Genomic DNA, 22828 nt, shown 5'->3' on the forward strand with positions numbered 1-22828 from the left:
GGCCTTTGGAGCATCTCCAAGGATGGAGACCCGGCGCAGCGCTCATGTGCCCCCCCGGCCCGGCCGAGCCCTCTCCTGCCCCCAGGGCTGTGCCCCTGCCCGCTGCCCCTGCCTCAGCCTGGCTGGCCGTCCCCTCACCTCGATGGTCTCCAGCACCTCCAGCTGGTAGAAGCAAAGGATGTCCCGCTCGATGGAGCCCACGCTGGTGGTGCAGATGGTGCAGACGGAGGCCAGAAACCTCAGCTTCTGGGCCTCTTGCTGCCAGCCGGGGGGGCACAGATGGACAGACAGCGTCAGGGGGGAGAGACAGCCGCGGGGGGGGCTCAGCACAGCCCCCGGCACCTTGTGGGCACGGGACGGGGGCAGGAAGACCGGCCAGGAGACATGGGCGCAGCCTCATAGAAGTGACCACAGATACCTTTGGTCTGCTCCTGAGGGAGGCCTGGATGATGTCCAGGGGATTCTCTTTCTCCCTGGGCAGAGCCAAGGCGGAGCAGCACGGATCTGGCCAAGAGAGAGCAGGCAGGGCTGGGGGGCAGGCAGGGGGCAAAACCCGAGCCCTCTGCCCAGCTCCCGGGGATGTCACCAGCCCTGCCTCACGGCTGGGACACCGGTGTCACCTGTGCGCCCCGGGGGCGAGGGCGCGATGCTCAAGGGCAGCACGAGGAGGGGGCCCCGGGCGTGCCTGGGTGAGGGATGCGCTGGCACCGGGGGACGGGGAGGGTCCCTGTCCCGGGATGCTGTGACAGGGCTGGCTCCCTGGCCGCTGCGCCGTGGGAGGCCCGATGCCAGCCTGGCTGGGGGATGCGAGCCTGGGACAGGGCAGGGCAGGGTGGGCAGCCCCCTGCCCGCAGCACCCGCACACTCACCCGCCTGCAGTGGCTGGACCTCGCATATCTCGTCAGGCTTCGGCTTGGAGCTGGCAGCCAGGGCAGCTCCGTCCTCCTCCTCCCAAGCCCGCCTGGGGTGGCTGGGGGGTCTCCCCGCCATCGTGCAGGAGGGAGGGAGGGAGGGAGGAAAGGGGTGAGGGCGACCCTGCACTCCCCGGGTTTGTCCTGCCAGGAACGGTGGGGCAGAGGGGGCCTCCTTGTTCCCACCCTGTCCCAACACCATCCTCCCAGACACTGTGGGGCCAGGGTCGGGTGACACATGATGTCATAGAATCATAGAATCATAGAATCATAAAGGTTGCAAAAGACCTCTAAGACCATCGAGTCCAACCGTCAACCCAACACACCATGCCCACTACACCATGTCCCTAAGGGCCTCATCTACTCGTCTTTTAAATACTTCCAGGGATGGTGACTCAACCCCTTCCCTGGGCAGCCTCTTCCAAGGCCTGACCACTCTTTCAGTAAAGAAATTTTTCCTAATGTCCAGTCTAAACCTCCCTTGGCGCAACTTGAGGCCATTTCCTCTCGTCCTATCACTTGTTACTTGGCAGAAGAGACCAACCCCCACCTCGCAACAACCTCATTTCAGGTAGTTGTAGAGCACGATGGGGTCTCCCCTCAGCCTCCTCTTCTCCAGGCTAAACAACCCCAGTTCCCTCAGCCGCTCCTCATCAGACTTGTGCTCCAGGCCCTTCACCAGCTTCGTTGCCCTCCCTGGACACGCTCCAGCACCTCCATGTCCTTCTTGTCCTGAGGGGGCCCAAAACTGAACCCAGGATTCGAGGTGCGGCCTCACCAGTGCCGAGTACAGGGGCACGATCACCTCCCTGCTCCTGCTGGCCACACTAGTTCTGATACAGGCCAGGGTGCCGTTGGCCTTCTTGGCCACCTGGGCACACTGCCGGCTCATGTTCAGCCGGCTGTCAACCAGCACCCCCAGGTCCTTTTCCTCTGGGCAGCTTTCCAGCCACTCTTCCCCAAGCCTGTAGCGTTGCATGGGGTTGTTGTGGCCGAAGTGCAGGACCCAGCACTTGGCCTTGTTGAACCTCATGGAGTTGGCCTCGGCCCATCGATCCAGCCTGTCCAGGTCCCTCTGCAGAGCCTTCCTACCCTCCAGCAGATCAACACTCCCGCCCAACTTGGTGTCGTCTGCCGCCTTACTGAGGGAGCACTTGATCCCCTCGTCCAGATCGTTGATAAAGATATTGAACAGGACCAGCCCCAAAACTGAGCCCTGGGGAACACCGCTCGTGACCGGCCGCCAACTGGATTTCACTCCGTTCACCACAACTCTCTGGGCCCGGCCGTCCAGCCAGTTTTTTACCCAGCGAAGAGTGCATCTGTCTGAGCCGTGAGCGCCAGCCTCTCTAGGAGAATGCCACGTGAGACCGTGTCAAAGGCTTTACTGAAGTCCAGGTAGACCACATCCACAGCCTCTCCCTCATCCACGAGGCGGGTCACCTGGTCATGGAAGATCAGGTTGGTCAAGCAGGTGCTGGCTGGGCCTGATCCCCTGGTTGTCCCAGACATGGCTTGTGAGCGCCCTCACAACGAACTGCTCCATGATCTTCCCCAGCACCGAGGTCAGGCTGACCGGCCTGTCGTTCCCCGGATCCTCCTTCCGGCCCTTCTTGTAGATGGGCATCACATTGGCGAGCCTCCAGTCGTCCGGGACCTCCCCAGTTAACCAGGACTGCTGGTAAATGATGGAGAGCGGCTCGGCAAGCTCCTCTGCCAGCTCCCTCAGCACCCTCGGGTGGATCCCATCCGGCCCCAGAGACTTGTGAGCGTCCAGCTGGCGTGGCAGGTCGTTAACGGCTTCCTCTTGGATTATGGGGGGTTTATCCTGCTCGCCGTCCCTGTCTTCCAGCTCAGGGGGCTGAGTGGCCTGAGGATAACTGCTCTGACTATTAAAGACTGAGGCAAAGAAGGCGTTGAGTACCTCAGCCTTATCCTCGTCCTTGGTGGCAACGTTCCCCCCCGCATCCAATAGAGGATGGAGATTCTCCTTGGCTCTCCTTTTGTCATTAATATACTTGTAAAAACATTCTTTGTTGGCTCTCACGACAGTGGCCAGGTTGAGTTCCAGCTGGGCTTTTGCCTTTCTAATTCCCACTCTGCACGACCTAACGAGATCCCTGTACTCTTCCTGAGTTGCCTGCCCCTTCTTCCAAAGCTGGTAAACTCTCCTTTTTTCCCTCAGTCCCAGCCAGAGCTCCCCGTTCAGCCAGGCCGGTCGTCTTCCCCGCCCGTTCTTCTTGCGCCACATGGGGACAGCCCGCTCCTGCGCCTTTAAGACTTCCTTCTTGAAGAACGTCCAGCCTTCCTGGACCCCTTTGCCCTTCAGGACTGCCTCCCAAGGGACCCTCTCAACCAGTGCCTTGAGCAGGCCAAAGTCCCCCCCCCGACTTCACCAAGTATTGAGAATTCTACCATTTCATGGTCGCTAAGCCCAAGCCGGCCTCCGACCACCACACCTCCCACCAGTCCTTCTCTGCTTGTGAACAGCAGGTCAAGCGAGGCACCTCCCCTGGGAGGCTCGCTTACCAGCTGTGCCAGGAAGGTATCTTCCACACACTCCAGGAACCTCCTCCACTGTTTCCTCTCTGCCGTGTGGTATTTCCAGCAGACATCCGGAAAGTTGAAGTCCCCACGAGAACAAGGGCTAGCGACTGGGAGACTTCTGCCAGCCTCTGGAAGAATATTTCGTCTGCCTCCTCGTCCTGGCTAGGTGGTCTATAACAGACTCCCGGCAGGATATCTGCCTGTTGGCCTTCCCCCTCATCCTCACCCACAAGCACTCCACCTCATCATCGCTACCATTGAGCTCCAGACAGTCGAAGCACTCCCTGACACACAGGGCTACCCCACCGCCTCTCCTTCCTCGCCTGTCCCGTCTGAAGAGCTTATAGCCGTCCATTGCAGCACTCCAGTCGTGAGACTCATCCCACCGTGTTTCCGTGATGGCAGCTAAGTCACAGCTACCCCGCTGCACAATGGCTTCCAGCTCCTCCTGTTTGCCGCCCATGCTGCCTGCATTGGTGTAGATGCGCTTGAGCTGGGCTGCCGAGTTCTCCCCCGACATTGGCGTGCGGTCCCTAGGCTCTTCTCTGGTGAGCCTGGTTTTATCCCCTTCCCCCTTCGAACCTAGTTTAAAGCCCTCTCCAAGAGCCCCGCCGGCCCACAGGCGAGAACCCTTTCCCCCGGGAGACAGCTGAACTCCCCTGTCCCCGGCAGGCCCGGTGCCGTGTGAACCTCCCCAGGCTCAAAGCCGCCAAAATCTCGCCGATGGCCCCAGCCCCTGAGCCACGTGTGGATGCGGTGAGTTTTCCTGCTCCCTTCAGCGTTCCGCCCGCCACTGACGGGATGGAGGAAAACACCAGCTGCGCTCCCGATCCTCCCACCAGCCGCAGCCCCCCGCCCCTCTTCCACACCAGGCCCGGGACAAGGCCCGCGGGCCTCCCCTCGCTCCGAGGCCGCTGGGCACAGCGGGACGCCGGACGCCCTCCCGCGCGCTCAGCCGCACAGACCCGCGACCGTTGGGCTCGGCTGGGTCCCCGCGTGCCAGGGCGCAGGGGCGCGCTCCGCCCGCCCGCGGCTGGCGCCAGCGAGGGGGGGCTCCCCCCCGCTCCCCTCCCCGGGGCCCGCACGAGGGGGAGCGGGGGCCCGGCCCCCGGTGCTGGGGGGCGGCGGTGCCCCGCGGGCGGTGGGGCCGGCAACGAGGCGGTGCGGGCACAGACGGGTCGCTGTGTGGGGACGGGCGGGAGCGGGGCGAGAGCCCCGCGGGCAGCGGCGGCAGCGGCGCCGGCCGCGGCGGCAGGACCCGCCCGGCGCTCCGCCACGCTCGGCCCGCCCGCCGCAACGCGCATGCGCGCGTGTGGAGGGGAACGGGGAGGCGGCCTCCGGCCGCCAGGGGGCGCAGTGCGGGCGCCGAGATGTGGCGGCGGCGGAAGTGAGTGCTCGAGGGCGGAAGTGGCGGCGGCGGCGGCGGCGGGCCCGGCAGGTCGGTACGGGCGGTGCGGGGCCGGGGGCGCGGGGGGAGCAGGAAGAGGAAGAGGGGAGGGGGAGAGGGGTCCGGTGATGGTCAGTGGTGGGGTCAGTGGTGGGGTCAATGATGGGGTCAGTGATGGGTCAGTGATGGGTCAGTGATGGGGTCAGTGATGGGGTCAATGATGGGTCAATGATGAGTCAGTGATGGGGTCAGTGATGGGGTCAATGATGGGTCAGTGATGGGGTCAATGATGGGTCAGTGATGGGGTCAGTGATGGGGTCAATGATGGGTCAGTGATGGGGTCAGTGATGGGTCAGTGATGGGGTCAATGATGGGTCAATGATGAGTCAGTGATGGGGTCAGTGATGGGGTCAATGATGGGTCAGTGATGGGTCAGTGATGGGGTCAGTGATGGGTCAGTGATGGGGTCAATGATGGGTCAATGATGGGATCCGTGATGGGGTCAATGATGAGTCAGTGATGGGGTCAGTGATGGGGTCAATGATGGGTCAGTGATGGGGTCAATGATGGGTCAGTGATGGGGTCAGTGATGGGGTCAATGATGGGTCAGTGATGGGGTCAGTGATGGGTCAGTGATGGGGTCAATGATGGGTCAGTGATGGGGTCAGTGATGGGTCAGTGATGGGGTCAATGATGGGTCAGTGATGGGTCAATGATGGGTCAGTGATGGGATCAATGATGGGTCAGTGGTGGGTCAGTGATGGGTCAGTGGTGGGGTCAGTGGTGGGGTCAGTGATGGGGTGGGGGCCGTGTGTTTGGGAGGTGCAGCGTTGGGGCGGGGGCAGCGATCAGCTGGGTGATGCCGTTTGGGTTTGTGCACCATGTGTGAGTGCGGTCTGGTTTGCAGTGATGTGGGGGTGCAGGCAGGGTGGGGTGCCCTGTGCGGGGGTGCAGTCTGGTTTGGGTGCCGTGCGTGGGTGCAGCGCAGGGTGGGTGTTTGTGCGGCAGCTGGGCAGGGTCGGGTGGGGTGCCCTGTGAAGGGGTGCAGCGCAGGGTGGGTGCCCTGGGCATGGGTGCACTCTGGTTTGGATGTCATGGGCATGGGGGCTGTGTGGGGCCCTGGACAGACGTGTCGTTCATGCCGGGGAAGCAGAACCAGGCGCTGCGGTTGGCCACGAGCCGGGGCTGCTTCCTGCCGCTCTGCCGCACGGGCACCGAGGACGCGGGAGCCGGCAGCAGCAGGCAGGGTGAGTGGCAGCAGGGTGAGCACGGGCAGGGTGAGCACGGGCAGGGTGAGCACGGGCAGGGTGAGCGGCAGGCAGGGTGGGCAGCCCCGTGCCCCTGGGGAGGGGCTGGAGAGGGGCAGGCATGGGGGGGAAGCTGGGCACCAGGGTGGGTGAAGCTTGGTGGGGCACTGCAGGCAGAAGCAGGCAGAGGACTACAGTTGACGGGGGTTCCCCCTCCATTTGGGGCCCCCCCAGGTGGAGAGGGGTGCTGGCAGGGTCCCAGCGCGGGTTTGCTGGGGACACAGAAGGAAAAGCGTCACCCGCCTGGGGGTGCCGGAGGGGCCTTGGGGTGCTGCCTGGCCTCCAAAGGGAGGGAGCGTGGGCTGGGCTGGAAGTCAGGGGTCTTGGAGCTGGAGGGGCTGACTTTGGGGGGCACCCTGAGGGTGCGGGGGGCAGGACCGGGCCCTCCACCCCCCAGAGGGGGAAGCGGGGCAGTTTGCTCAACCCCAGCTGACAAGCCAGCGTGGCGGTTCCTCCCGCCCGCTGCCTGCTGCTTCTCCTTTGCAAGGGGAATGGCTGCTGGGTGGGGAGAGAGGTCCCTGCCACTCACCAGTTGTGGCAGGGGGCTCCTGGCCCCTTGGAGGTCAGCAGGGCCCCCCTGAGCCCCCACACTGGCACAGCACAGCTGGGGTCTGCTCAGCTCCATGGCGCTGCAGCCTTGCCAGGGACATGTGTGTGTTGAGCTGGCTGGTCTCAGGTGGCAGGAGCTAGCGGCAGGGCTGGGGAGGGGTCAAGGCCAGCCCTGTGCCTCCTGCCCCTGCCCCTCCGCCGGCTCGGCAGTGCCAGACCAGCCCACGGGTCTCATGGCACGGGCGCCTGGAGCTAGCACCATGCATCACTTCCCCACCGCGATGCTGTCGTTCGACCTCAGACTCACCGCTAACCCCTGCAAACCCATCCGGCCGCGCCGCTGGGGAGCCGTGCCTGTGCCGGGGCTGGGGCTGGGGCCGGGGCTGGGCCGGGGGACACACACACATGGTCTGGCCCCCCCGCCTCTGAGCTGTGGCCTGCTTGGTCTCCCGTCAGTGAGAAGAATGGGCTCCATGTCGGAGGAGCTTAGCCTGGTACCCCTGCACCGGAGGCCGGAGCTGCTGGAGGCCTGCGCCGAGCTGCTGGGCGAGGAGTGGGGGAAGAGCCGGGCGTCGCGGCTCCACACGCTCCAGCGCTCCTCGGACGCCTTCCCCGCCTGCCTGCTACTGCTGCGGAGCCGGGGCCCCGCCGGGGCCTCCGCCGCCCAGGAGGGTCCCTGCCAGCTCGTGGGCCATGTCCGGCTCTCCCGCGTGGCCGGCCGTCCCCGTGACCTCTTCGTGGAGAGTGTGGTGGTGGCCCGGGCCCTGCGGGGCCAGGGCTACGGGCGGCGGCTGATGGAGGCCACCGAGCGGTGGGCCCGGGCCCGAGGCTTCAGCTGCCTGCACCTCACCACCCACGACAAGCAGCATTTCTACGCCCACCTGGGCTTCGTCCTGGGCGAGCCGGTGCAGAGCGTGGCCTTCCTCAGCCCCGCCATACCCGCCGAGGTGCTGCGGCTCTTCTCGGCCCCTCCTGGCGCTGCCACTGCCACCACCACCAGGCCAAGGGTGTCCTCCATCCCCCCGCCTCCCCTCCCACCCCCCGCTGCCCCCCCGCCGCCCCCCCCGCCGACCGTGGTCTGGGCAAGGGGAGTCCTGGCCGAGAGCAACGGGCAGAGCCTCCTGGAGACCCCCCACCGCGACGCCAAAGGGCTGCCCCTCTTCTGGATGAAGAAGGACATCTGAGGGGCCAGGGCCCCAAGCCGGTGATTAAAAGCGAGTGCGGGCAGGAGCTGCCTGCCCCGGTGCTGCCTGACTGCCTGCCGTTCTTCGGCACTGGCACCAGCTCCCCCAGTCTCCCCACTTTGCCCTGGCCCCATTGCCAGGGTGAGGTGGTCCCCAACAGCCTGCCCTGTCCGGGCACACTGGCTCTGCTCCTGCCCGGCCCCCGGCTCGCCTGGCCGGAGCCCTGGGACCACCAGCGCAGTAGGGAGCCGGGCCCACCACAGGCTCTGGGGTTGGGACTGGTCCCCAGAGTGCTGCCCAGTCCCCCCAGTGTCTCCTCCACCCAGGGGACTCTGTGGGGCAGCTGGGGCTGATGGTGCGCCGTGTCCGCCAGTGTGGCTGCTGCTCTCACCGCTGAGCAGCCTGGGGAAACTGAGGCACACAATGGCTGGAGGGGCACCGGGAGCAGTAGGGCAGGGCGGCACGGGCTGCAGGTCCCCTGCCTTGCACCGCGAGGAGGGCAGGCGGCCAGGCCCCCTTCGAGGCAGCCAGCGGCGGCGAGGGCTGGAGGCACCACGGCAGGAGCAGGAAGGTCAGGGAGAGCGGCCGGGCCCCGCGCCGGGGGATTAGCGCTGTCCCTGCGGCGTCACGCGGCCCCGGAGCTCATCCCCTGCCTAATCCCCTCGCGCCGGGCGGCTGGCCGGCACTGGGCCGGGGCACCCGTCCCCCTCCGGCCCAGGCTGGGGGGGACAGAGCTGCCCCTTTGGCTCCACTACGCCTCTCAGGGGGCTCAGCCCCTCGGCAGGGCGCCTGGCCTGGATTGACCCTGTGTCGAAATGGGGAAGAGGGGGTCACAGTGCCCCCGCTACGGGCAGTGCTAGGAGCCAGCAGGGAAACTGAGGTACCGGGGTTGGCAGCTTGCAGTGCCGCACCAGAGCCGTGCCACGGCTGCAGTAGCGCAGGCAGGGACTTTGGGCACCAGGGCGCAGCAGGCAGAGGTGCCCACTGGCAGTGGTGAGGCAGGAGATGTCTGAAACGCCAAAGTTTGCTCAGTCCCATGGGATTTTGGGGTGGGCAGCACGTGCCTGTGGGTCAGCCCGACCCCTGTGGCTGATCCCAGCCAACCACACGCTGGGGTGGCAGCACTGGCACGGCCAGGGTGCCCGCTGCACCCCGCTGCCTCACCCCCGCCGCTCTCCTTTCCCCACAGGGTGCCGGCCCCGCGGGCAGCTGGCGACACAGGATGGTGCCGGCGCTGGCACTGTGGGCTTGCCTGGCGCTGGGCACAGCTGGCAGGGAGAGCCCAGCACCAGAGCCCCTGGTGGGCGGCCAGCCCTTCGCCGTGGTGTGGAACGTCCCCACCGGCCGCTGCCAGCGCCGCTTTGGCATGGGGCTGCCCCTCGGCGACTACGGCATCATGGAGAACGAGAATGGCCGCTTTGCTGGCCAGAACATCACCATCTTCTACAAGAACAAGTTTGGGCTGTACCCTTACCTGTCACGGCAGGGTGTCCCCCGCAATGGGGGCATCCCCCAGCGGGTCCATCTCGATGCCCACCTCGCCAGGGCGGCCAGCGACATCCACCGCCTCCTGCGCCCCGCTTTCCGCGGCCTGGCCGTGGTGGACTGGGAGGAGTGGAGGCCCCTCTGGGCCCAAAACTGGGGGGCCAAGCGAATCTACCGGGTGGCCTCGGAGCAGTGGGTGCGGGACCGGCATGGCCTCCTGCCGGCACGGCGGCGGCTCCGGCTGGCCCGGCAAGAGTTTGAGCGGGCGGCGCAGGCTCTGATGGAGGAGACGCTTCTGCTGGGCCGGACCCTGCGCCCGGGGGGGCTCTGGGGTTTCTACCGCTTCCCCGACTGCCTCAACGGCAACTGGGCCAAGGAGGCCAACTACACCGGGCAATGCCGGCCGGCCGAGGTGCAGCGCAATGACCAGCTGGGCTGGCTCTGGGCCGCCTCGGCCGCCCTCTACCCCAGCATCTACCTGCCGCCGGCGCTGCCACCCGCCCTGCGCCACCGCTACGTGCACCACCGGCTGCGCGAGGCCCTGCGCGTGGCCGCCTTCGGCGCCGACGGCCTCCTGCCCGTGGTCGCCTACTCCCGCCTCTCCTTCCGCCGCTCGGCCCGATTCCTGGAGCCGGTAAGCGCCACGGGGCTGGGGTGGCCGGTACGCCGGGGGCCCTGCTGGGTGCCAGGAGGTGTCCCATGCCCCCCAGCCCAGTCACGTCTCTCTCTCCCCGGCAGGCTGACCTGGTGCACACCATTGGGGAGAGCGCAGCGCTGGGTGCAGCTGGACTCGTGCTCTGGGGAGACATGTCGTACTCCCGCTCGGCTGTGAGTATGGCCCCTTGTCGCACTGGGGCACCAGAGCCGGCAGGCAGCAGGCAGCAGGAGGTGGTGTGGGCATGGGATGTACGGGACAGCCACAGCCCCTGCGCCCACCGGCGAGGGATGGCCGGAGGGACCCCAGTGCTGGGGCAGGTTCTCACTGGTGCTTCCCCCCCCAGGAGAGCTGTGCCAGCCTGCGCCACTACCTCGTGTCCACCCTGGGTCCCTACGTGGCCAACGTGATGGCGGCAGCCCAGGAGTGCAGCTACGGGCAGTGCCACGGGCACGGGCGCTGCGTGCGCCGGGAACCCCACGACCTGGGCAGCCTCCTGCACCTTGGCCCCGGCGCCGGCCCACCAGCCTCTTTCCGCTGCCACTGCTACCGCGGCTGGGCCGGCAAGGGCTGTACCCGGCGGGTCCAGCCCGGCTCTGCCACCTCCTGCCTTGCACCCACCCACACTCACAGCCTCTACGGGCACAATGACCTCCCACCCTCCGATACCTGCCTGCCGCGGGGCACGTGGGGCTGGTGACCAGGGCCGGGGACCGCCATGGTCCCCCACCCCGGCAGTGCTGCTGCCCAGCGCTTCCTATGGTCTCGTTAACTTAAATAAACGCTCCTGGCACAGCTGGCACGGTCCTTGTGGGCAAAGCTGGGGGGGGCTCCCAGGCTGGCACAATTGCCATTGCTGCCAGGAAGCGGCAGAGACCCCAGTTTGGCTCTAGCCAGGCCCACCTGTGCCTCAGTTTCCCCACATGGGCTCTGCCCTGCGGTCGCCCCGATCTGGTGAGCTGGCAGCCCGTTTACCCTGGGAAGGGGGCGCCGCCACAGGCTGCTCTCCTTTTGCCATGCTGGCACCATGCTGCCGGCAGCCCTGACTGCGCCGCCGGGCCCCCCTCCCCACGGCTATTTTTATCCCCCCCGAACCCTGTTTCTCACTGTCCTATTTTAAGCGGCGCAGTTGGCGCGCCGGGAACCCAGTGCCCAGCTCCCAGGGGCCCCGCACTGCCTCGCTGCCCGCTCACGCTGCCCGGGCGCAGGGCACGGGAAGCTATGCCCAGGGAGGCTGGAGAAGGTAGGCTGGGGGCTGGCAGGGGCCCTGGCACCCCGGGGGGGACTGGGTGGCGCTGGGCCATGGGGTTGGGATGGAGGCAGCAACCAAATGCTGCCCTCCGCCATGGGGGCTGCAGGCGGAGATGCCCGCCCGGGGAAGAAGGGTGTCCTGGAGGGCTGTGGGTGCAGGGCAGCAGGGTTTGGGGAGGGGGCAGGCAGCTGGCTGGCACAGCCCCTGGCACCAAACTTACATGCCCGGCTATGCCCCCCGGCTGGGGGCGGGGGGAGCGGATGCAGGAGTGATGGGGGTACCTGCGGGCCAGCCCCCAGCCCAAGACAGGGCCCTGGGGAGGGTCCAGGGGGACCTGGGGCACCAGCCGAGGCCCCCCCAGCCCCGACACCTGCCAAGCATGCCAGCAGCATGTGCTGCCCCGATGGCAGCGGCGCGGCGCCACGCTGCCCTGCGACATGCTGCTGACCCCGGGAGGGACTGGGAGTGGGCACGGGGCCACCCTGCCCTGCTCCACCGTGGGCACAGTGCCCGGGCCCCGCCCGCTGCTCAAAAACATGCAAACGCCCAGAAAAAATCCTTTCTCTCTGCCCCAGTGTGGGCACGGTTGCTTCCTAAGATAGTGCTGGAGCCATGCCTTCTCCCAAAAAGCCCCCTTGCTCCCATGGGGGATGTGCCCACCTCGGCGGTGGGCACCAGGACCCGCTAGCACAGCACGCACCCCACATCTCTGTCCGTGCACCCCTAAGCAGCACACAAGCACGGTGCCCACTGGGAAAGCCAAGCCGTGCTGCGGGCTGGAGCTGGCACTGCCCTGTCCCTGCCCGCCAGCTCCCAGCTGGCCCGGGGGAGCCCCAGGCAGCCCCATGGTGCCCAGGCTACCCCGGCCGGGGGGTTGGCACATTCCTGCCCCACTAATGAGGCTCTGGGATCGTGGCCACCGAGCGCCCGCTAACTGCTCCGATGACAGCGCCGGGGCCGGGGGGGCACAGCCAGTGCTCACCCGCCTGCGGCCACAGGGCTCTGCCAAGGGAACGCCGGCGTTGGCTGACTGCCCCGGCACAGCACTGGGCTGGCATCAAAGCTGGGGTCACCTTCAGGAGGTGTCTGGTCCCCCCAGGGGTGCCCGGGGCAGGCAGGGGCCGCGGGCAGGGCCCACGCTCACGCTCTACCTCCGCTCCCAGCAGACAGCATGGGAAGGGCTGAGGGTGCCGCGCCGGCAGAGCCTGGGGACCCCGACAGCAGCGAGCCTGGAGCCATCAGCCTGCGCCCCGTGGAGTCCATCAGCGACCTGCACTGGGCCTCAGGCGGGCAGAAGGGCACCGAGGGTGAGAGCAGGGTGGGGAGAGCCCGCGCCAGCCCTGACGATGCTGATGGCTGGGCTCTGACCTCTCCCCTGCCCGCAGGCAACGGCCCGGCTCCCTCCAGCAGCCAGCGCCGGCCCCCGCCTCGCCCCGCGCCCCCTGGCCCCCCACCGCTCCTGCCCACCCTGCGCCCCGTGCCTGCTGCCAGCCCCTGCCCCTGCCTCGGCCCTGGCCACCCCCTGCTCCTGGCCCTGCTGGGGCTCCTGGCACTGGCGAGCCTGGTCCTGGCCACACTGGCCATCTACCTGAGTGGTACGTGGCACCGGGCAGGGTGGGGGGCTGTGGGAGGGCCAGGCCACCCGTCCCCAGCGTCTCTGTCCTCTCCCCACAGTCCTGCAGAGCCAGTCGGTGCGGGCGCTGGCCCAGTGGCTGGAGAGCCAGGAGGACGCCGTGCGCCAGCTGCGGGCAGCCAGCGGGCAGCTCTGGGCTCGCCTCAACGCCAGCGGCGAGCCCGGCGGGCACCGCTGAGCTGCTCCGGGCCCTGCCATGGGCACCGGGCCACCATGGGAAGGGGCACTGAAGGGCAGGAGGGGGGAGCGGGCAGCCCTACCCCTCCTCATCCTGCTCAGACCTGGCAGCATCGCCCCACGGGGCGCAGGGGGTGGCAGGGGCAATGCTGGCCCCCACCCCGAGCTGCGAGAGAAAGGGACAGGAATGCAAGGACCGGCACCCGCCCCGGTGACAGCTCTTCCTCCTCACAACAAGGCAGAAGGCACCCTCCAATTAGCCTTTTAATTACCTCCTGTAATCAAAGTCTTAGAAAATCACCACCATAGATACATTCCCGGGGTAGCGAGCACTCCCGGCTGGCGCGGCCCTATGCCCGCCCAGACAGCGGCCCCCAAGGCTGCACAGGCAGCACCGGCACTCGCCCGCTGTGCCACCCCCCCGTAATTAACTTCCCACAAGAGGACTACTTCATAATAAAGCATTTGGCTGGAAAAGGGCTCGGAGCGGGCAGCTGGCAGGGCTGGGCAGAGCCTGCCACCCCGTGCCGCTCTGCCACCTCCCCAGGGTGCCAGGCTGGCTTGCGGAGGCAGGGGCTGTGCCCAGCGTGGCGGGGGGGGAGCACTCCTGCCACAGGCACTGACACCAGGGCTAGCTGCCCCGCAGCCCTGCACGGCTCTGCCCTCCCACCCAGCCCTTCAGGCTGTGCCAGGCCACCCTGGTGCCCCCGCGGGACCGGGGAGGGGGGACACAAGCCCTGCTTCCAAAAAGCGCTGCAGGAGCCCTGTGAGACCCCATCTCGCCGTGCCACGCGAGCCCCAGCCCCAGAGCAGGCACACAGCAGCACGCTACCACCTCCCCCCCTGCTCTTCTTTTATCCTTCTTTTTTTTGGTTAAAAAAATAAAAGAGGGGGCAGCCCCCAGGGGGCAGCTCCAGGCATTAAATACTCTGCTGTACACAAATAAAAGCCCGAGGGCGGGGGCACCCGCCCCTCACAGTGCTGGGTCTGCAGTCCAGGTGGGCCGGGGGCTCTGCCCCCCCTCCGCCCGTCACAGCACATCCGCCCGCTTGTCCCGCACCCGGCTCCGGGCTTTCGTGCGGGCTTTGAAGGCAGCCGAGTTGTAGAGGTGCTGGGAGGGGAGGAAAGGAGAGATGGGTTAGGGGGTGCCCCTCTGCTCACCCCCCACTGGTGCCCACCGTGCTCAGGGCTCCGCAGTCACAGGCAGGCACTCGGCTGGAGTCCACGGCGGCGCGGGAGGGGACTGCGGGCACAAGTCTGGGTGGGGGCACCCACCTTCTCGAAGCGGGAGACCTTGCTGGCTTTCAGAGCAGTCGCATCCAGCACCAAGGGGGGCCCGAGGCCGAAGATCTCCCGTAGCAGCTCGTTGTTCTGTGGAAGCAGGGGCCTGTCAGTACCTGCCAGCACCAGCCCAGCGCTCCCCGGCGTGGCCACCCAGCACCTACCTGGAGGTGGTGGCGAATGCCAGAGCCCAGCACCTCTTTGAAGGCTTGGTAGGTCCACTGGCGTGCCCAGCTGTCCAGGTACATGCACTCCAGGCCAAATCGGATGGTCTCCTCCTGGTACTCCCCGCTCTGAGCGGAGAGAGGGGCATCAGCAGTCACCTGGGCACCAGCCCTGCGCGACCCCCGGCTCTCAGCAGAGAGAGGGGAATCGCCAGGCATCTGGGCAGCAGCCACACAGCCACGGGCTTGGCAGGGAAGGGCACCGCCAGCCTCTGGTACCTCGATGAAGCGCAAGATGTCCCGGAAGATGGAGCGCTGTTTCCGTCGGTCTGTCTTGGCTCGATACTTGTTGCTCTCGGTAGCCAGGACCTTGAGCTGGGCACACAGGAACTCTGTATCTTGGTGGCACAAGTCCTCCTGCCAAAAAAACGGGGGTTTGGAGGAGATGCGACTCCGGGCGCTGCCCACCACCGCCATCGCCAGGTCAGGGCTGGGGGATCACCGGGGGCAGCCCCTCTGCCTGGGCACCTGCTGGTGACGCCAGCCTGGTGCATCCCAATGCTGTCAGTGCCAGCTCAGCTGGGGCACGGGCAGGGTCCCAGGGCCAGCAGCTCCCTGCCACTCTGCTGCCCGCCCACCCGCTGCCGCCGCGGCACCCTGCCTTACCTCCAGGTCCTGGGCCAGCTCGAAGACCAGCGCGATGGTTTCCCCGGCCAGGATGCGCAGCGCAACGCTGCTGCTGGACAGCAGCGGGGGCAGCTTCAGCCAGCGACTGGGGCAGGAAGGCAGGAGGGGAGTCAGGGGGACCAGGTGCCACCCCAGGGGCTCCCCCTTCCGCAGCCATCTGCCCCACACCAGCCCCCACACCCCGCTCACTTGTCCAAGACGCTCTTGATGTGGGAGGGGGGGCAGATGGTGAGGAGCAGGGACCATGACTGGAGCGCGCTGCAGTGCAGAGGGCCGTGCTGGACGGGTGCCGAGTCCCCCTCGCCTGTGCTGGGAGGGCTGAAGATGCCTTCCAAGCAGGACAGGCACGAGATCAGGTCCTGGAGGGGGGAAACCTGCCCGTCAGGCCACAGCTGCCACGAAGACGCCAAAGCGAAGCCACATGCTGGGGACTGAAGGAGACCCACCCTGCCCAGGGGCACCAGGAGCTCCCCTCGGCAGGAGGGACTCCTCCACCTGGGACACCCCATCTCTGCGAGGTGGGCTTCCCCCCGCAGCTCAGCTCCACGCTGCCCAGGGAAAGGGCCCGGGCTGTCACTGATGTCCCTGTGCCCCTTCGCCGGCTCAGCTCCAAGCTGCCCTGGGCAGCGGGCAGGTGGCATGGCAGCCCCCGGGGTGCCCTCCGGCAGGGGTATAGACGACACCCGGGCACAGTTACCTCGACATCAGCAGCGGCAATGTAGCAACACATGCCCAGAGCCGTGGCACACTGGCGAGAGATGCAGGGAAAAGGCAGTCAGAGGAGGCAGCACCAGGCCAGACCCAGCGCCCAGCCAAGGAGAAGCTGGGTCAGGGTGCCTGTTTTACCCCACTGCTCCCCACAGCACCCAATACTGCCACCCTCCCGCGAGTGCAGGGGTCCCCGAAGGCATTGCCTGGGCTCTCCCCACTGCCAAGGTGCCCCCTGCGCCCAGGAGGAAAGGACCCGGGTCTTACGCTCTGCCGGGCGCTGGGGCTGGCGGCACTGTCTGTCAGGACGCTGACGAGCAGGGGCTTCAGGCTGCGAAACACCTCTTCCCCCTCGGGGCCAGAGCCCATCTGGAGGCAGAGGAGGGCGAGGACGGTGCCGGCCAGCGCCTGTTCCTCCCCTTTACCTGCGGGCAGCACGAGAGACCTCCCTCAGACACTGGTCACCAGCCCTGCCACCCCCAGCCCCGGTGCTCGCCTGCACGCAGACCTTTCTTGAGACACTTCTCCAGGGAGTCGGTGAGCGTGAGGCGACGCTCCAGCAGGAACTCGGAGAGGGTTTTGGAGGAGAAGGCCAGGCGCAGGCTCTGCAGTGCCACCTGCCGCGTCTTGGCGCTGCGAGAGACCGTGGGAGGTCACGGGGTGAGGTGGCTTGGGACGGGGCACGTCCCTGCCCGCAGCTGGCAGCGCCGGCAGGGATGGGCAGCGTGCCAGGCACGCCCACGGGGGGTGACAGCCGCTCCTCACCTCTTGTCCAGGAGGTTGTCCATGTGCTCCTTCAGCCTGTCCTCCGCCTCCTCCTCCTGGCCTTGCTCACCCGCTGCCTCACTCCCTGCCGGGGCGGCACCCACGTCACGGAGGTGCCTGGGCACGAAGGCGGGGGGCCCACGGGTGGGGGACACAGCAGTAGCTGTGTGGGGGAACACAAAGGGGGCAGCGGGGCAGCCCCGGGGCTCACCTGCGCCCTCCTCGGCGGGGCTGGCCCCCTCGCTGGCGCTGCTGCAGTGGCTCAGCACCTCGCTGCCGGCCTCCTCCTCGCTGGCAGGTGAGCCCGCCCGGGCGCTGCCGGGGCCACCTGCGGGGGGGTTGGGGACAGGCCCCGGTCAGCCCGGCCCCGGCCGCACGGGGAGGCGGAGGCCCGAGGCCTGTGCGGGCCATGGGGCCTGTGCGGGCACCTGCGCCCCGCTGCCGGGAGGGCAGGGCAGGGCAAGGCAGGACAGGACGGGACGGGACGGGACGGCCCGACCCGGCCCGGCCCGGCCCGGCCCGGCCCGGCCCAGCGGCCCCGTCGCCCCGCCGCAGCACGGCCCTCCGGGCCCTCCCGGCCCCGCCGCCCTCCCCGGTCCGCCACCTTCCCGCCCTGCACCGCGCCCGGGCCCCCACTCACGGCGCGCGGCTCGGCGGGAGCGCGGCATGGCCGGCGCGCGCGGACCCCACGCCCCTCCCCGGGCGGGAGGCCCCGCCTCTGGCCCCGCCTACGGGTCCGTCCCCATGCCCGGCCGCGCGGCCCCCTGGGAGCGCCGCCATCTGCGCATGCGCGCCGTGGACGGCAACTCCCGGCACGCGCCGCGCGGGGGCACCGCGCCCTGCCCTGGGACGGCCCCTGGCCCTGGCCCTGCCCGTACCCCGGGCCCTGCCCGTACCCCTGCTCCTGCCTGAACCCCTGCTCCTGCCTGTACCCAGACACTCTACCCGTACCCCAGGCCCTCTGCCTGTACCCCAGGCCCTGCCCATACCCCTGCCCCTGCCTGTATTGCTGCCCCTGTCCCTGCCCAAACCCCTGTCCCTGCCCCTGCCTGCATCGCGTTAGGAAAATCTCACTCCTTAAGTATTGTACCAATTAGTCTTTATAGTATGAAATTGTATGAACTTACATGTATCTACTGTTTACGTTGTATACTGCGTAGTTACGGTTCAGTAGGCATGGCTACAGGACCCCAGCTGGTTGGGGGGGGGAGGAGGAGGAGGAGGAGGAGGAGGAGAGCCTCACCACGAAGGATGAAGGCTACCCCTGGACTCCTGAGATAAGGCCAGCACCCCAGCCCCTCCAACACCTCCCTGATTCCCTCCCGTTACCTGCCCGCACAGATAAGTACCTGTAGTGAGACCGACTCCAGGGGCGCCTGGACGAGGAAGGAAGGATGACACCGCCATAGAACTGCAGTGGCTTTGCACAGCAGGTGGGGGGGGGAAGCAGAGATTGGTCAAACCGTGCTGTACCCCAACACTTGAAGAGTGTGAGAGGCACGTGTGAAACCACATTTGGGGTGCCCCGATTTGGCTGAGACACCCCACGGGCACAAATAAAGAATGACTCTTGCCGTTCTCGCCTTGGCGTCCTGGCCTCGCTCCTCAGGCCGCACAGGCCAGGTGTGACATGCTCGTGACACCCATCCCACAGCTCTGCCCCTTCCCCTGTCCCTGCTGGTGGTCCTGTCCCTTCCCCTCTCCCTGCCCACATCCCTGCCCCTGCCCCTGCCCCTGTCTGCACACCTGCCCGTAGCCCTGCTTCTGTCCTTTTCCCTGCTCCTGCCCCTGCCTGTACCTCTGCTTCTGTCCTTGTCCCTGCCTGTATCCCTGCCCTGTCCCTGCCCAAATACCTGCTCCTGTCCCCATTTCTGCCCCTGGCCCTGTCCCTGTCCCTGCCCATAACACTGCCCATATCCCTGTCCCTGCCCCTGCCCCCATCCCCGCTGGTATCCCTGCATGTATTCCTGCCCCGGTCCCTGCCCCATTGTCACCTGACACTAAGGGGACAGCCGTCCCTGCTCCTGCCCATATCCCTATCCTGGCCATGTCGCTGCATCTGCCTCTATCCCTGTCCCTGCCTCGACTCTACCCCTGTCCCTGTCCTGCTCCTTTCCCTGTGCCAGCCCCGTCCCTGCTCCCATCCCTGCCCATCTCTTCCCCTGCCCTGTCCCTGCCCCTGCTCTCACCCTTATCCCTGTCCTGACCCCGACTGAACCCCATGCCCATCCCCATCCTTACACATGTCCCTGCCCCTGCTGCTGTCCCCATCCCTGCCCCCTCCTGCCTCCTCTCCCTACCCCCTGCCCGTCTCCTGCCCATGCCCTGCTCCCCTGCCCCTTCCTGCCCCTACTCCCTGTTCCCTTCCTCTTCTTGTTCTCGCCCCTGCCCACCACCCCTGCCTGTCCCTGCCCGCCCCTGCCCGCAGTTTCCCGGCTTGAGTTTCAGTTTTTTGGCTCTTCCCAGTTGCCCGGGATGACCCCGTGCAGGCGAGCGGGGCTGCCCGTGCGCACCCACTCCGCGGCACCCGGGCTGCCCACGGCACCCACGGTCCCGCGTGGGGGATGGGAGGAACCGGGGGGGGGGCGCGCAGAGCCGCCGCGGGTGCCCCTTCGCACTTTCGTTTCCAGTCGGTGGAAGCAGAAACCGAAACCAGCGCAGAAACAGAAACTCCCGTTTCCCGCATCCGCCGCAGCCGGCGCTTAAGGCAGCGCGGGCAGCAGCGTCCTGCCCGTCCCGCCCGCCGCCTCCCGCTGCCGGTGGTGCTGGCACCAGCCATGTCCCACTGCTGGGGGTGACAACAAGGCCCCCGGTGATGCTGGCACCAGTCATGTCCCATTGCCTGGGGTGACACCATGCCACCAACACGAGCCATGTCCCAGCACTGGCTGCGCCCCAGCCCAGAGATTTGAGCCCTGGCGTGGGGACAGGCAGGTGCTGGTGCAGGCAGGGTACTCCCAGCCCACGGCAGGGCCTGGCGCAGGGTCCCCATGGTGGGACACAGCCTCCAGCCAGCTGGACACCCAGGGGAGACCCTGTGCCACCACGGACACCCCGGGCTACAAGGTCGTGCAGCACCCCAGGCCCAGCCTGCAGTCAGCTGCCTGCGCTGCCACCACCGCCGTCACTGCTGCCCCTCAGCTGGATGCCGGGGTGATGGCGGTGCCGCCCAGCCCCTCCTGACCCCTTCCAGCCTCCGCGACGGTGGCACCGGGGACATCCGGGGGACCCCGTGGGCAGGACCCCCCCCCGGGGAGTGGGAGCCGGGAGCTGGGGAGAGGCGAAGCCCCGGATCCGGGGCCACCTTAACTTCCCGGCGGTGACGCCATCGGGGCGGTGGCCCGGGAAGATTTAAAAGCTGCTGCAGGCAGCGAGACAACTGCAGGCAGAGGCAGCAACCACATCTGGCAGGATGGATGTGGGGCAGGTGACACCCACGAACGGGCTGTGGACGGTGGCCCCCAACATGCTGGATGGCTGGATCATGGAGACGCTGCAGCCCAGCACGGCTTTCTCCAAGCAGGTGAAGCAGACGGTGAAGCAGATCTGCGACTTCCTGAAGGAGGACTGCTTCGGGACCGACATCCACGTCCTCAAGACCGTCAAGGTGAGCACTGCCCAGCTCGGGGGCCAGCCGGCACCCCTGCTGCCTCCCTTCCCTCTGTCCCACTGCTCCATCTCCTGCCCTGCCTCAGTTTCCCCTGGCAGCTCCAGGAATGGTGACAGGCGATGCCCGTGCCGAAGGGCAGCGGTGCTGAGCGGGCAGGGTATCTCTCTGCAGGGCGGCTCGGCAGGCAAGGGCACAGCCCTGCAGAACAACTCCGACGCCGATGTGGTGCTCTTCCTCAGCTGCTTCTCCAGCTACCAGGAGCAGAAGCAGGAAAGAAGGCATATCCTGGATTTGATCAAGACGAGGCTGCACGCCTGCAAGCAGCGCCTGACATTCACCGTGACCATCAGCGAGCCCCGGTACAAGGGTCCAGGCAATACGCCGCGCTCCCTCAGCCTCACCCTTTGCTCCAAGGAGACCTCAGAGTCCATCGAGGTGGACATCCTGCCCGCCTACGATGCTTTGGGTAAGGGGTGCGAGCTGGTGCGGGGCCGGGCTGGGGCATGAGCGCCGGGATGGCTCTCACCGTCCTTCTTGCCCTGCAGGGCAGGTGAGCCGGGATGCCCTGCCAGATGCAGGGGTGTACGTGAGGCTCCTGAATGCCAGCATTGACCCTGGGGAGTTCTCCCCCTGCTTCACTGAGCTGCAGAAGAAGTTTGTGAAGCGTTGCCCTGCCAAGCTGAAGAACCTCCTGCGCCTGGTCAAGCACTGGTACAAGGAGGTGAGGGGCTGCCCGGCTTCCCCGGCACCCACTGGGCACGTGCCCCGGCCAGCTCTCACCTCCATCCCCGTCTTCTCCCCAGCTGCTGAAGCCACAGCACCCCACCGCAGACCTGCCCCCCAAGTATGCCCTGGAGCTGCTGACCATCTACGCCTGGGAGGAGGGCACGGGCTCCTGTGAGTCCTTTCGCACGGCCGAGGGCTTCCGTACGGTGCTGGAGCTGCTGCGCCGGCACCGGGAGATCTGCATCTACTGGCAGATGTTCTACTCGCTCCAGCACAGCCAGATCGGTGCCCATGTGAAGAATCTGCTGTGCAGTCCCCGGTGAGGACTTTGCCCTGTGGGACCCGTGCCACCTGCCCTGCGGCGCTGCCTGGGGCTGATGGCAGCACTCGCCCTTTGTGTTCACAGCCCTGTCATCCTGGACCCTGCCGACCCCACGGGGATCCTGGGCCAAGGCAAGAATTGGGACCTGGTGGCACGGGAAGCTGCCCGCCACTGTTCGCTGCCCTGCGTCAGTACCGCCCAGCCCTGGGATGTGAAGGTAAGGCTGCCTGTGCCTGCGGGCATCATGGCCCCCCCCCGCCCTTGCCGGCTTTGCCCACCCACTCTCCTGTCCCCGCAGCCAGCCCGGCCTGTGACGATTGAGGTGAGGCAGCTGGTGGGCACCAGCCTGAGCAGGACCGTCAGCCCGAGCACCACCATCTGGCAGCTGAAGGAGGAGATCGAGCAGGCGTGGGGCATCCCCTGGTACAGGCAGCGCCTGATGCAGCAGGAGCCGAGCAGGAACACCGTCGTCCTGCAGAACAACGACACCCTGGCCACCCACGGCATCTTCTACAATACCACACTGGTGCTGCTGCAGACTGAGCCCCAGGCAATGGAGGTCTTCGTGAAGGATGACAAGAACCGGACCACCACCTACACGGTGCAGCCCACCGACACTGTCCGGCAGCTGAAGGAGCAGATCCACGCCCGGCAGGGGCCTCCCGCCGACCAGCAGCGCCTGACGTACGGCTCCAGGGAGCTGGAGGACTGGCACACGCTGGCGCAATACAACATCCAGCCCAGGAGCACCATCTTCATGCTCCTGCGGCTCCGGGGGGGTGCAGGCCCCTGACACCCCCAGTTCCCTGCCTGCTCGCCCTTCTGAGCATCACCCCCAGCACCAGCCCACGGCCCCGTACGCCCTGTCACGCTGAAAATAAAAATGCCTTGGTAGATCCTTGTGTTGCTCTCTGGGTTGGGGACGGCGCCAAGTGGCAACGGGGGGTGTCAAGGAGGGACCCCATTGGGATGAGGGGGGACCTCAATGCCACCAGCTGCTGGGACGGCACAGGGACACGCGGGTGCAGAGCAGCACTGCTGCCTGAGCCCGGGGTGCCCAGTGGGGTCAGGGGTGCCAGCCCTGTGCCAGCTGGACCTCAGGAAAAAAACAGCTCCAGCCTCTCCCTCCCCTCTGCTGCTCCTGCCTGCAGCAGCTTTTAAACCCTCCCGGGCCACCATCCCGATCACCGCCGGGCAGTTAAGGTGGCCCCGGCCCCGGGGCTTCGCCTCTCCCCAGCCCCCAGCCCCGGCTCCCCGGGAGGCTCCTGCCCAGGGTCTCCTCTGGGTGCCCAGCTGGCCGGAGGCCGCGTCCCACCACAGGGACCCCATGCCAGGCCCTGCCCGGGGGTGCTCTGCCTGCACCAGCGCCTGCCTGTGCCCATGGCGGGGGCTCAAGTGTCTGGGCTGGGGCGCAGCCAGCACTGGGACATGGCTGGTGCTGGTGTCACCAGGGGAGCCTGATGTCACTCCAGGCAATG

The 22828-nt window shown here is 67.3% G+C and overlaps 4 protein-coding genes across 10 annotated transcripts; 3 read left to right on the top strand and 1 right to left on the bottom strand.

The window, feature by feature from the left end:
- Window positions 1-4864: 4864 nt before the first annotated feature.
- NAA80 (N-alpha-acetyltransferase 80, NatH catalytic subunit) lies at window positions 4865-7885 on the top strand. 2 transcript variants are annotated; one of them, XM_075159097.1, is made up of 2 exons: window positions 4865-4896; window positions 7158-7885. In XM_075159097.1, the coding sequence occupies exon 2, from the start codon at window positions 7166-7168 to the stop codon at window positions 7883-7885; it is 720 nt and encodes a 239-aa protein (XP_075015198.1). In that variant the 5' UTR covers window positions 4865-4896; window positions 7158-7165. The 2 variants fall into 2 exon arrangements, with proteins under 2 accessions (XP_075015198.1, XP_075015197.1); XM_075159096.1 differs by lacking the exon at window positions 4865-4896 and adding an exon at window positions 5949-6092.
- Window positions 7886-9107: 1222 nt separating this feature from the next.
- HYAL3 (hyaluronidase 3) lies at window positions 9108-13396 on the top strand. 4 transcript variants are annotated; one of them, XM_075159088.1, is made up of 3 exons: window positions 9108-10004; window positions 10086-10198; window positions 12952-13396. In XM_075159088.1, the coding sequence occupies exons 1-3, from the start codon at window positions 9108-9110 to the stop codon at window positions 13394-13396; spliced, it is 1455 nt and encodes a 484-aa protein (XP_075015189.1). The 4 variants fall into 4 exon arrangements, with proteins under 4 accessions (XP_075015189.1, XP_075015192.1, XP_075015191.1 ...); XM_075159091.1 differs by having other exon boundaries at window positions 10109-10198; window positions 12952-13225; XM_075159090.1 differs by lacking the exon at window positions 12952-13396 and adding an exon at window positions 10372-12434 and having other exon boundaries at window positions 10109-10198.
- Window positions 13334-18371, bottom strand: IFRD2 (interferon related developmental regulator 2). 3 transcript variants are annotated; one of them, XM_075159093.1, is made up of 12 exons: window positions 18042-18371; window positions 16904-17020; window positions 16693-16777; window positions 16436-16560; window positions 16195-16352; window positions 15917-15967; window positions 15409-15578; window positions 15199-15304; window positions 14812-14949; window positions 14533-14661; window positions 14363-14458; window positions 13334-14198 (listed from the first exon to the last, which is right to left on the bottom strand). In XM_075159093.1, exons 1-12 carry the CDS (start codon window positions 18205-18207, stop codon window positions 14118-14120), a joined length of 1422 nt encoding a protein of 473 aa, XP_075015194.1. In that variant the 5' UTR covers window positions 18208-18371; the 3' UTR covers window positions 13334-14117. The 3 variants fall into 3 exon arrangements, with proteins under 3 accessions (XP_075015194.1, XP_075015196.1, XP_075015195.1); XM_075159095.1 differs by lacking the exon at window positions 18042-18371 and adding an exon at window positions 17333-17393; XM_075159094.1 differs by lacking the exon at window positions 15917-15967.
- Window positions 18372-20079: 1708 nt separating this feature from the next.
- LOC142086255 (2'-5'-oligoadenylate synthase 1-like) lies at window positions 20080-22244 on the top strand. The gene is made up of 6 exons (XM_075159099.1): window positions 20080-20299; window positions 20474-20768; window positions 20848-21023; window positions 21106-21347; window positions 21435-21567; window positions 21649-22244. Exons 1-6 carry the CDS (start codon window positions 20105-20107, stop codon window positions 22141-22143), a joined length of 1536 nt encoding a protein of 511 aa, XP_075015200.1. The 5' UTR covers window positions 20080-20104; the 3' UTR covers window positions 22144-22244.
- Window positions 22245-22828: the final 584 nt, after the last annotated feature.

The sequence above is a fragment of the Calonectris borealis genome, chromosome 10 (assembly GCF_964195595.1).
Source record: "Calonectris borealis chromosome 10, bCalBor7.hap1.2, whole genome shotgun sequence".
Taxonomy (NCBI): Eukaryota; Metazoa; Chordata; class Aves; order Procellariiformes; family Procellariidae; genus Calonectris; species Calonectris borealis.

Excerpts from the sequence above, each read along its gene's own strand:
- NAA80 (XM_075159096.1), top strand. The coding sequence starts at position 5,984 with ATGCCGGGGAAGCAGAACCAGGCGCTGCGGTTGGCCACGAGCCGGGGC. Across the intron at positions 6,093-7,157 it reads AGCCGGCAGCAGCAGGCAGG|TGAGAAGAATGGGCTCCATG; the intron begins GTGAGTGGCAGC and ends GTCTCCCGTCAG.
- HYAL3 (XM_075159088.1), top strand. The coding sequence starts at position 9,108 with ATGGTGCCGGCGCTGGCACTGTGGGCTTGCCTGGCGCTGGGCACAGCT. Across the intron at positions 10,005-10,085 it reads CGGCCCGATTCCTGGAGCCG|TCACGTCTCTCTCTCCCCGG; the intron begins GTAAGCGCCACG and ends CCCCCAGCCCAG. Across the intron at positions 10,199-12,951 it reads TGTCGTACTCCCGCTCGGCT|TCCTGCAGAGCCAGTCGGTG; the intron begins GTGAGTATGGCC and ends CTCTCCCCACAG.
- IFRD2 (XM_075159093.1), bottom strand. The coding sequence starts at position 18,207 with ATGTGGTTTCACACGTGCCTCTCACACTCTTCAAGTGTTGGGGTACAG. Across the intron at positions 16,561-16,692 it reads GACAACCTCCTGGACAAGAG|CGCCAAGACGCGGCAGGTGG; the intron begins GTGAGGAGCGGC and ends GGTCTCTCGCAG. Across the intron at positions 16,353-16,435 it reads GGAGAAGTGTCTCAAGAAAG|GTAAAGGGGAGGAACAGGCG; the intron begins GTCTGCGTGCAG and ends TGCTGCCCGCAG.
- LOC142086255 (XM_075159099.1), top strand. The coding sequence starts at position 20,105 with ATGGATGTGGGGCAGGTGACACCCACGAACGGGCTGTGGACGGTGGCC. Across the intron at positions 20,769-20,847 it reads GCCCGCCTACGATGCTTTGG|GGCAGGTGAGCCGGGATGCC; the intron begins GTAAGGGGTGCG and ends CTTGCCCTGCAG. Across the intron at positions 21,024-21,105 it reads TCAAGCACTGGTACAAGGAG|CTGCTGAAGCCACAGCACCC; the intron begins GTGAGGGGCTGC and ends TCTTCTCCCCAG.